Source organism: Gavia stellata, chromosome 7, assembly GCF_030936135.1.
Source record: "Gavia stellata isolate bGavSte3 chromosome 7, bGavSte3.hap2, whole genome shotgun sequence".
Lineage (NCBI taxonomy): Eukaryota > Metazoa > Chordata > Aves > Gaviiformes > Gaviidae > Gavia > Gavia stellata.
The window spans coordinates 17,512,669-17,525,058 of record NC_082600.1 but is presented as its reverse complement, the minus strand read 5'-3'; the positions used below and the strand labels follow the sequence as shown (position 1 = coordinate 17,525,058).

At 35.9% G+C, this 12,390-nt stretch overlaps 1 protein-coding gene across 3 annotated transcripts in view; it reads right to left on the bottom strand.

Annotated features, from left to right (window-relative positions):
• The window catches only part of DICER1 (dicer 1, ribonuclease III), a 37,791-nt gene extending 25,692 nt beyond the window's left edge, over window positions 1-12,099 (bottom strand). For 2 of the 3 annotated variants that reach the window (XM_059819989.1, XM_059819987.1), the window contains exons 1-8: window positions 11,918-12,099; window positions 10,805-10,967; window positions 10,252-10,382; window positions 10,006-10,140; window positions 8,998-9,158; window positions 7,451-7,619; window positions 4,874-5,346; window positions 821-953 (exon numbers count right to left, since the gene is read on the bottom strand). In XM_059819989.1, the coding sequence (XP_059675972.1) occupies window positions 821-953; window positions 4,874-5,346; window positions 7,451-7,619; window positions 8,998-9,158; window positions 10,006-10,140; window positions 10,252-10,382; window positions 10,805-10,967; window positions 11,918-12,061 (1,509 nt within the window). In that variant the 5' untranslated portion in view covers window positions 12,062-12,099. The remainder of the gene's footprint in view (window positions 1-820; window positions 954-4,873; window positions 5,347-7,450; window positions 7,620-8,997; window positions 9,159-10,005; window positions 10,141-10,251; window positions 10,383-10,804; window positions 10,968-11,917) is intronic. The other variant, XM_059819990.1, reaches the window with a different exon arrangement.
• Between the last annotated feature and the right edge of the window lie 291 nt (window positions 12,100-12,390).

The following is a 12,390-nucleotide window of genomic DNA, read 5'->3' as shown; positions in this document are numbered from 1 at the left end:
GAAACACAGCAAGGCTATTTATCAGAACAGGCAGATTTCTAGGAATCAAATCTGGTATGTGGAATTACATGAATTTAAGAAGCTACTACAGCTACTAGCAATGGAGAGGATCCCACCTATTTATTTACAATTTTTCAGCTATAGTATAAAAAAATGCTGCTTTAGGACAACATCTTTTCCAACCACTTCTGAGGTTGAAACAATTGAGGCAGGGGGAAGGGAAACACATTCCAGAGCTGGTACTTCTGATATTTATACTATTTACTAAGGAAAGGATGTCAGAAGGACAACCCAGATGGGGGTGAGGGGGAGGAATAAATGCATTTGCTTTCCAATACTTCACATGCTTTAAGTGAGGTCAAAAATCACGGGGTTTTATATTTATATCATTTAATTATTTACCAAATTCACTTTTAGCAATGATAAATATTAAAACCAGCTCAACTGCTGAAGGTGTCAGGAACCTGGATTTTCTTTACAGTATTTACTGTACTACTACCAACCCAATGCAGAGAAATCGGATGGTTGATGATCTGACTAGACACAAACATGATTTTACATGAAGTTTTAATTTATGTAATGTGACATAGCAATGTCTCTAAACATGGGGGGGATTTTATTTCTGGGGTTTTTTTTTAAATTAAGAATATCTGTATCTCCAATAAGTATGCATATTTGTTAAACCAAGGATATTCCCTGAACTTCCAATGACTGTGCCCAGACTCTGCCTGTTGGTTTGTTTTGAAGACACACACAAAAAAAAAAGAAACCAAAGGTTTCTGAAGGTATTGCTAGTTTCAATTCTTTTTCTTGAAGTTACCTCTTCCTGTTTTCTGAATTCTACTTCCATCTGCTTGTTACGAGGCTGGTTCTTGCCAATGCCATGTCCAGTTATAAAATTGCTACTGATGTAAGCCAGTTCTGGATCTTGCTTGCCAGCTTCTTTTATCAACCTAAAAATATTACATATGTTTTTAGAAGTCACTCAACCCAGAAAGTGGAAGACAGTCTTTTCTTTGCAAGATGTACATTAAAAGAAAAAAAATGGAAGCATGACAATTAAGCCACGCTAACACATAAAATGACCTTAGTCTTCTCTAAAAACACTAGTTCTAGTGAAAACCTCTGTAAGGATAACAAAAGACAGACTGCATATATTCCCAGCATGGGTGTGCATGCATCACGTGCATTTCAGACCTATCATGGTAAAACCAGGTATTTTTACACCAATCTATTACTCTAAGGCTCCCTGTTGTTAAGGCACCCTACTCACAACTGGTTTAGTTAATCTCTGTTAATGATGATGATTTTAGCAGAAAGACCTGTAACTGCTCCCTCAATGAAGTATGTTTCCTCAATATAAGGTGTTAATTTTTAGGTTAGTATTAAGGAGAACAACAATCTATGTTTTAAAATACATATTCTGTTCAGGTATACTAATGACAAAATGTTGAGCTGCTTTTCTGAAGAGCAATACTCAGCCTACCCAGTGAGATGTCTACTATTTTTGACATTAACCCAAATGTATCTACAATTGGAGAATTTAATCCAATTCTTAAAAAGGAACACTGATCAGAGAGGTGAGGATCATCCTCAGTTTATTCCCCTACTTCCTTCTTTAGGTTACAGAAGGAGAAAAAGCTGGCTTCTGCAGTGTTTTGATTTCACAGACAAGGTAGAAGATTGCTCATATAAATAATGCATGGAATCTAGAACTAGGCATTTATGGATTTAAAAGCATAATTCCATTGTGCAATCAAAGTAATTATGCTGTAGCATCCTTAGTTGCTCTGTTTTCAGCATGGACAGAACCTGGGACTTTTCAGCCGTAACAGGTTTTTGAGCAGCAGAGCCAATAAAAATCAAGAGATCATGTACAAAAAATTACAACCCTTGCACATCTCACTATAGCCACCCCAGCACCACTTTGCTCATAGCATATCCATCATGTCCATCATGAGGTGCTCCTCATATCCAAAGGACAGCCTGCCTCTGTATACCTCCAACAGTAATTCAAACCTTTCCCAGTTACATCTCTAATAGTTCACATATAAGAAGATGGGTGCTGTGGCAGTTGCCAGCTCCATGCCTACCACCTGCCCAGCGAGCTGCTGCCAAACCAGATGGAAAATGGCAAAGTTTTCCCTGCTCTTTCAACTCTTAGAAAAGTACTGAAGTCTCTCCCCTCTACTTGGTTGCTGTTTTAAACAAGATTTATGGGAACATAAAACACCTTGAAGACTTCCTTCCTTTGCAATCTGTTAAAACTGGAATGGACAGGGAGTATAGGCAAAAGAATGGAAAAAGTGGCAAACAGCTTGGTATCCTTAGAGAAACAGACTAGAAGGATCCTCCTGTACCAAAATGCATGTGATGTTAGTTCAAGGCTAAACAGATTCACATTTTTGTATGCAGTCTTGGCTCTTGAGACAGACATACTGAAAAAGTATAGGTTAATAACTGAACAAAAACCCTAATTATTTTTTTACATTTCTTTTTCCACATGGCATTTCTGTCAAGTCATATAGCTTCAGTCTGAGTACCTACTAAGCATCTCAAACATTCTTACTGTACCTCACTTATTACAGAAATAGACAATTAAAGACATCTGAGTAAAGATTTCACTGCACACATCTTCAGCAAGTTCTTAAAAGCATTCAAGAGTTCAACCTTGTGGTTAAAAAAGTATTATTAGTGGCTGGTAACCGGTGTTGTTTTTCAAACAGACACAAAAACTTCTGCTTTCAGACCCCTCTAAGGCAGTTGAGAGGCACCACAATGAAAATGGAAGGAAATGGGCTTTAGAAGATGTTTTCTCTTCTGAAAAGGAGCTTATAGGAACTACAGCTCAACTGTACACCAAATAAAACAGTAAATGAGCCACTTCATTAGTTGTGAGTAATAATAATCACAGAATAAGAAGGTTTGGTTTTTTTCATCCCTAAATTGTAGTATTTACAGTATGTGGAATGGCTGTTGCTAAAGATTTCTAAAGGAAGAGATTAGCTCTAATTACTGCTTCAGAGAAAATTCCTACCCACTTCTCCCAGAAAGTACAACACATGCCATGAATTTTGCCCTTTCTCAGTCATTATGAACTATGGACTTCATAAAATGGAATTCTAGTCTCTAAATATTACCATAATAAATATATTTTAAGAAAAAATTATATTTCTGCTTTAACTTAGTTCTGTTTATCGATCCATACTGGATTACTGGAAGCTTGAGTGGTTTTGATACACTAATTCAAACACTCACAACTTCCTTATTCAGGAGACAGTCTTTCCACCTGTCTATACAGCATACGTATAGCTACAATCAGCAGAGGCCCTTGAACTAAATCCACTCAACTGAAGCGAGCCTACAGCGAGGTTCTCCACTGAAGGCTTTCAGTCTTCTGTTCAATAGCTCAGGTCTGCGGATCATCCACTTATTTTGAGACCAGGTGTGCTACACAAGGTAAAGGAGCATTTTGAGAGTCTCCTAGCTAGCTTTCAGAAGTGGATAAGAAGTTACATATCGTTTTATTTTTTGCTGCCAATAACCTGTACCAAATGTGCCTAAAGCTTAAAGACAGCAGAATTTGGTTATGTATTTGATCCAGAAAATATATGCTGTCACTTTCAACAGCAGTTAGGATATAGTATAGTACATAAATCACAGCCTACAAGAACACACAATGGAAAAAGAGTATAATTTAAATCACATTCATAACCTCACAGAGAAGAAAAAAATTTAACCATTTTGTTCACTCCCTGCAAGATAATGAAATACTCATTTCAGCTCAGCAAAAATTTATCAAAATCTCTTGATGTTATTTTTTCCAGGACTTATTAACAGAACATGTCCATTTCACTGAATGGCTTAGTTTGAATCATACTGCATATTTATGCAAACATATTTAAAAATAAAAAAAGACAAAAAAAGATGAAGTTCACAAAAAACACATAGGTATGTCTGCAGATCAAAGAACATATTATGCACTCAAACTATTGACTCAGGCAAAAAGGTAACAACAGAAGGGTCAGATTCAGAGGTATCCACAATGCAATAAACAAATTGCACAGGACATTTATTTAGCAGACTATCAGAAAAACCTTCCAAAACCTCAAAATCAAGATAAGTGAATAAATCAGATGTCATTCATGGTTTGTGGCAAATAGTTATACATAACACTTAATTGTTAAATGCTAACATGGATCACATTCAGGAGTAAGAACTGATAAGGAACTAGAGCATTCCAAAGTATATCTTGGCAAATATTCCAGGGTGCGTAATTTTCTTGGCGGAGACTCTAAGAAAGTGCTTAGTGTTTAACTAAATAGGCATTTTATAAACACCAACTGTTAAAGTAGTACTGGTAAGTCTTAAGAGATATTTGTGCAAGGACAAATTTGATTTTCTGTACACTTGGATCATGTAATAATGTGATTTAGTAAAGTAATGGTGAAATTTCCAAAGTATTGCACTCAGTAGGTTAGAGAAGTTTCCAGCATCCATTGCAACTATAAATTTAAAGACTGATTAAGACAAATCAGTATATGGTTATTTTACAGGTTAAGTACAGTATTACACATTTTGCCTTCTAAAGAAATCAAATTACAAACTCAGGTCCAAAACAAGCCCTTGAGTACAATTTTCAAAGACACATGCTCTTCTCATCCACCCCACATACACATAGCCTGAATCATATTTTTTTTTTTTGTTATTCTTTACGCAGATCCAGTATGATCTCCTAAACCAAGTTTAAAGTAGAGTTCTGACAACACACGACAATCCCCTACATATTCATAATATTAACATCTATGTGCTCGCAGTGGAGTCTGCCTTTTTTCTTTTTTTAAATGATTTTTTTTTAAATAAAAAGCTTTACCTATTTAGAACAACTGCTGTGTATCTTCTTTCCACAAAAATAATTCCACATAAAATATTAGTAAAGGGAGATGGGAAATTAGTCTCCGGCTTCTCTTTCTCCTCAATTTCTTCATCCTCATCATCATCTTCAGAATCACTCCAAGATACGTAATTATCCTGATTCCTATTGTTATACCATTCAACACTTTCAAACTGCTGCCGTTCATATGGTTTATATTTGCGCAAGATTTCAAGCAGCTTTATTACTTTTGGGGTTACAAATTTCAGGTCAAGTGAGGCAGGCGAGAAGTGCTCTTCACAGAGTGCATGTATTTTCCTTAGGAAAGTGTCTGTAAACAATAAAAATTTCCTGTGCAGCTCCTCTTGTTCGTGTTTGATATACTTCTGTAGCTCTCTCACCATCATCCCAGCTACCTTATCTGCACACCAGGGTCCCAGAACAACCAACACAGCTCGACAGTCTGACAATATCTACAACAAATGAATTCAAGTATCAGTTCAAAGAGTACATTCATGAACTATTAATTTAAGACTGGGATCTTGTTTCTCATATAGCACAATCTTTGTAAGGATTATAACTGTTCTATTATAAAAATTAGAAGTCTGCTTTTGTTATTTAGATGACCTTGGGTACTTTGGTGTTTCTAATGGAGCAAGTTTCCCCCTCCCCCCCTAAATTACTCCAACTAAACTTTGAACTTTGTACATTTCTCAATCTCAAAAAAACCCCAAGTTTAAAGAATATTTTACAATTTTGTGGAATTGCAATTTGAAATTTACCTTAAGATAACTGTGCTAAAAGAAGTATACTTCTTGAGTCAGCTAGATAAACAAAGCAAAAATTATTACCTTTTATATTTAACATAGATCTAATAAAATAAAATCTTTACTGGGCATTTTCACTTTATTTGTTACTGATATTTGCCAGGGTTTCAAAAGTATCTAACCAGAAAGTTGTACAGTGGCCTTAGGGTAATCTTAGCAAGTCTAGCCTCTCAAAGGAAAAACATTAGGGGTTTGTATGCGTGGGTGGAATAGGAAAAACAGAGAGAACTATACCCTACTCAGAGAGTACAGCATAGGCACTTGAGAACCATCAACATCTTATCTGATGGCAAGTTTTTTCCTCCTGAAGAGTCAAGTGGTCAAACAATAAACTAGGAATCCAGAAATGGCGTACATTAATAATACCATTGATGTGACTTATGATTTGGATGTACTATTACAACATAAGAACTATAACAGAACTATAACGACAGTCAGGATGATACAGTTTTCAGTGGCTGCTTTAATTTCTCTTCCTTCTTCCCTTCTGTGAGGCAGTAAACAACAGGTTATCATCTTCTTTACACTATCCTCCCTGAAGTTTGTTAGCTGTAAGACTTAATTAAGGGCAAAATTTTTCTAAACTAATTGTAACTGCACACAGACGCTTGATGCTCTCCAGTGCCAACACAAAAGGCACCTCAGGCTGAAAACGGATTTCTTTTTCTTAACATGGATGCCTCCATCTTGGAGAGCTACTGGATCAGAAAACAAGCACAGAGGGTTACGTGCATTAGAAGCATACCAGTTAATCCACTCTTATGGACTATGCAAATGCTGGGGATTGCCCCCAGCATCTTAATATGTAATAGGCTAAAATATATAAAGTTTAGCACAAAAGTAACCAGGACTTCCTTTTCCCATGCAGCTGTGATAGGCTGCCTTATGTATCGTCCTTGCCTCTGGCCCAAATAATCTTTTTCTGGACAAGGTCAGAGCGCTGGGTTTCCAAGAATGTTAAAGGAAACTGGAGTACTTTGGGCTGAAGAAAGAAATACGTTCTCCAACCTCTTCATGGACTATTATAGAAGCATGACTCATTACTGACTACTTGTTTAACAGAGACTTACATACCTACATAGTTGTACCTCAGGAGGCAATTGCAAACCACAAAGCCCAAGAGATAAAAAAGCTGCCTGGACCCCAGACCCCACATGTCACAGGTCCCTGCTCAACACACTGTGCCTTCTGGACTCTACTGTGCCATCTCACATGACAACATATGGGCAAACACATAGGAGTGGCAAGTTTGAGGTTCAAGTTCCATTCCAGCAAGGTGTGGCACTAGTCCAATATTGTTCTAAGATAAATTGCAGAAATTGTGTATCTATGGCTTTATCATCTTTTAATACACCTGGATACATTTTTTCCCAAATACTTCCTAAGGCTTTACTACTTCTTCTGTACTGAATTATTCAAAAGGTCATGGGAGATCATGAAGATATCAAATTCTTGACTTCACAAATAAGGACCCACAACATCAGGGTGCAGAATTATTTTACTGCCTTAAGCAAATTTGAATACAGGTTTCTCTAACCAGATGAAGTTCTAATCAATGGCTGACATTCAAGCCCCATTTATTTATGAAAAGACTTGCACTGTTAGTGAGCACACAAATCAGAAGTCTTTTTGCTTAGATACCCTAGGCTGGCTAGCTTAGAAAGCTTCAGTAATGTAACATACATGGCAAAGAAAAAGAGTAGTAAGACTTCTATTGCCCAGGTTTTTCCACATAGCTTAATGTCCTTACCTGCTTAGAAATTAATGTAGAATCTCTTTCTTTTGAATGTACAGATATGTTGCAGTCATTTAGAAAAGTAAGTGCTTCATCCAATTCCTTTAATAATCTTCCATACAACCCACTTCTGTCAGTATATGGTCCACAGTCTACAACAATCTCACACGGCTGAGAAGCATATCTTAATTGAAGGCAAAGATCAAGTTAAACGCAGCTTCTTAAAGTCAGAGCTATTTCAGCCTGTTAAGGTTATACAGCAAGTAACACCAACATGAAGTGTATTCAAGTACATTTCTTTCCTCACCATGAATTAATAACGAGTAGTTACACAGTTAAATACTTTAAAATGAAAAAAACCTCCACCACCCCAAATACTAAATTACTTCATTCTAACATACTTTTCTTTCTAATACACTTGCTAAAAAGGAGGTTAATATCACTATTTTCATTTCAAATATTGGAAAATCTAAGACAAAGCAAATTGAATTTACTTGACCACCATCTTCACTTCTGGTTTTCCAAAGTGTACTCTCTTGATATGCCAAACAAATACAATCCACATAACGTAAATTTAGGTTTATATATACACACTTACACAAGTAATTACTATTCTTGAATGGCAGAGCTATGAGTGAGAAATTCTTATAAGAAAACGGTTCACGTAAGTTCAGAAAAATGCATGTAAAAATACACCCACAAAATACCTGTTCCAGAACATGAAATAACCATCTTTGACTTTGTCTGAAACTCAGTTCATTCAACACAGTACAGCAGGTGCAAGAAAACATGCTACATATCATTTCACACTAATTTTCCTCTACATCACACTAGCACCACCTTTATTTTAAACAAAATTCACAGGATTCTACATTCTGTAAGAACATAGAGGAAAACACCCACTTTCTCCACTATTTAAATAGTTTTTACTACTTCCTCTTATTTCCCTCCGTCTTTCATCAGCCTCTAAACACAGGCTACTCATTTAAAAAAAAAAGGAAAAAATCATGCAACTTTTCTGGCATTAAAAACATCTTGTACTGTGGATGTTGCAACATTTTTCTAAATTAAATAGGAATATTATGGCATAGACTGAACATGAACCAATTAATCTCCAAACATAAAACAGTGCATTTTACAAGTTCAGAAATGTGTTGTGGAATTTCAGTTTTCTAGGTTGGCGGTGAGTTGGTTTTTTTGTTTGGTTTTTTTTTTTTGGTTGGTTGGTTGGGTTTTTGGTTTGTTTGGGTTTTGGGGGCGTTTTTCAGTTGTTTTATTTGGTCTTTTTTGTTTTTTTTTTTCCTTCCTTAAAAAACTACAGAAAATCTCTGAATATCAAGGCCAATCAGCCTTTGTACATAACTTTAAGGAAAGATTTACTTCAACACTGATTACTCAAAAAAGCAATTTAACATTCCCTCCCCACCCGAAACAGAAGTAATGATATCACATGCACACAAACTTTCCTGAAATTTGAAATAGGAACTATTTCTACTGGTTTATTTCCCTATCCAAAATGAAAACGTGGGCATCAATTTAACAGCCATAATTATACAGCACACCTGTCTAAGACCACCAAATCAGTTGCAGTTTCAGCATTGCTCTTTAAAATTTTCTCCAGTTTCTGGATCTTCTCCTCTAACTCAGCAGGATCACATTTCCCATTTAAAATTGAAGCTGTTAATCCCAAGATTCGAGGACAAGATGGGTAATCCTCACAGATCTGTGAAGTAAAAGAGAATAAAATACCTTAGGACAGTTATCCTGCAAATCTACCATCCAGCTAGCAGACTGCAAACTTAGATGCTTAGTTGGAAACTAGTATTTTAATAGCAGGTGTTGGAAAAGGAACCAAACATTGAATGAGTATTTTCTATTCTATTGACTGGAAGTTAAACTAGAAATTGACTAACATTTAACAGCAATAATCTTTAAAGGTAAATATTTACAATCTGGAAAAATATAAAGACATAAACAGTTAGCATTGCATAGCACATTCTTGACACATTTACAACACACATCATAATACTTCCACACCATGTAAGAACTAAAGTATCATCTAAAAAACAGAAAAGACACATGCTCTGGTTAAACTTGAAGAGAGATTTGTAAAGACATTCATTATACAGGTTTCTTGTATTCTATAAGCCAAATACCACATGGAGTCAAGAAAATCCCAGAAGAGCCCTACGAACATCTTTAGAAATACGTATTTTAAAAATAATAAAACCTGGTTAGTACATCCCATTCCCAAACTCAAATATTTTATCAATGAATTTACAAAATTCCCCTAATTCCGTAAGTTTAGCTTCTCGGTTAATGCCAGATTTTTCTTTAATCCCCACTGTAAAATACAGTAAATAAATACACTATTTTTCTATCTCATAATATCACTGAATTCTTAATTTATTACAGTAATTTCACAGTCCCAGAACATGCTAAAATATGGTTCCAGTGGTATTTTTCCTTGGTAGTAAAAGCTGCCTTAAATGGTTCCCACTTCTCCAGCCCTCCCACCTGACTCCTCCTCCTCAATCAAGTATTAAAACGTTCATGCAATGGAAACCCACCTTCATAATTTCACGGTATGGGTGATCCTGAATTGCAAGATGGCACTCATCAAACACCAGAAGATTAATATTTGACAGGGATAAATACTCATTTCTCAAAACAGTCAAAGCAACATGACACGTCATAACCAGAACCTAGATTGAAAGAAAAAAAAACCCCAAAGTATAAGAAAAGTGCAAGCTTTTGATGAAGCCTACCTTACTGTAGGCTCTGCTTATATTTATTGTTTATACTTAATAATTTACCTGATGCTTAGAGAATTCCTGACTCCACTTCTCTTTTGTCCATGATTCAGTCATCTCTAAACTTGAATACTCTCCCACTTTAAGATCTGAATGTGTCTTGACAGCTGACACTTGTTGAGCAACTTGATTTGCTTGAGAAAAAATATATATAAAAACATCAAATAAAGGTCTTTTCATACATTAATTTTCAATATGTGTGTCATATTACCTAGCACCATGTTTCATAACATAGCTTAGACTAATGGTAAACCAGGTGTACATGCCAATTGCCTCCACGTAAAACCACAACAAGGAAACAGATTTTTAACTAAGTTGTACTTCAAATTCAATGTCTTAATTTTAAACCAGGAAACAGAAGATGTCATAAATGGGTTGTATTAAATGGATTAAAAGCAAAAGATGAAAGGTATTCTTTAAGCAGTTTAGCATCCTTGCTGTTGGAGGCTTTATGCAAAAGTTTCTCCCAACTTTGCTTTCACACCACTTCTATGAAGGAATATTCCATGGAATTATTAGCAGCACGTTTAGGAACTTAGTATACTTTTCCCCTTACCTGAGTTGACCAAGAAAACAGTTCTTTTCCCATTTTTGTTGAAATCTCCCCTGATCTGATAGGACAGCTCTTTAGTGAGTAGTACTGCAATAAAAGTCTTCCCTGAGCCAGTGTTTAAGCAGACTATTGTATTATGATCCAAAGCTGCTTCAAGCAGTTCAACCTAGGTTTAAAAAATAACAACATCCTTACTTGCAGCAATGCAGTGAAAAAGCTGACAAAAAATAACACAAGTGGTAAATAATCTACAGACAAGTCAGTAGTTTCTCCAGAGATCCTTCCAGTGCCATAGAATTAGCATGTCTCTTTCATAACAATGTATTGTCACAGTCTTTCATAAAATATTCATACACACTATAGTCTAGCTTCCAAATCTAAAATTCCCTTAGTATCACAATTTGCTGCTATTTTAAGTAGCTTTCTAACTATATCTTTTTAATAGATGATTCTGTTGCTAGATACATTGTGTAAGAAGCAGCTAAAAGCTAAAGCTTTTAAATCTAACTGTATACATCACTTCAGCCAAATAAGCAAGTATGTTAGCTAAAGGTGATCTAAGCTTTTCAGTAATACTAACTAAATGCTAGCTTTCAGGCACCTCTGCAGTGCAAAGAGAACTGAAGTTCTAAAACTCAGAAATAGCTTTCCTTAACAAAATGGAAATCAGAGTACCCTGACGGATTTGACATTACTGAGCTGCTTTGACCACTATGTGAACCAAAAAATCAAGATTTACCACTTAAAAGACAAAAGGTCAGAGGGGGAAGGAGACATGATTGTATGCATACAATCAAGATGCACAGTGTCATGTTTACTGTATTTGCCCCTAACAGCATTTTGCAGAGAGCAACAAGAGAATATTCAGCTTAAAAGTTGTTCTCCTCATTACAGCAAAGTGAGAAGAGGGCATGGGGGATGTCACAAATGTAGAACACAGACAAGCTAAAGAAACAGAGACACAATTAAGTCCCAACAGGTGGAGCTGTGAGAGACACATGCCAAGATTGTGTGTAACACTGCACTTTCTCCGGCTGCTCTGGTTCTTTTTCTATTAAGTTAATGGATTTAATTATACTTTTTCTGATATTACTTCATTAGTATTATCACTAGTACCTGATATTTTCTTGGCGTGTAAATGTTATCATGAATTGCTTCTTGTTGCCATGGTAGTCCAAAAAATGGACCCATTGGGGAGGAAGCAGGGGTCATGAGCTGCAGTCCCGCCATGCTGAGGGATTGCAAAGCAGGGCTTTTCATTCATTCATCCAGTGTTTCTTTCATTGCATTTTTGTGCCAGCACAGCCTACTATGAGAAGAAAGAAACAGTATTAGATACAGTCACAATACAAAGCAAAAATTTATTTTAAGGAAAGGACATGACTTGATTTTACTTCCAGTAAGTGCTAAATCTCATACTATTTTCAGGAGAAAATGTTAATTTCAAATTTACAGGCACTTCTCCACTTAAAGAAGTATGCTTATCAAAGTACCAAAGAAATTCAAAAGGAACTGTACTGTGCAGGGCAAAGTTCATTCTAGGCATTTGGATTTATGCACGTACATTTCAGAACAAAGTCCCATTTATG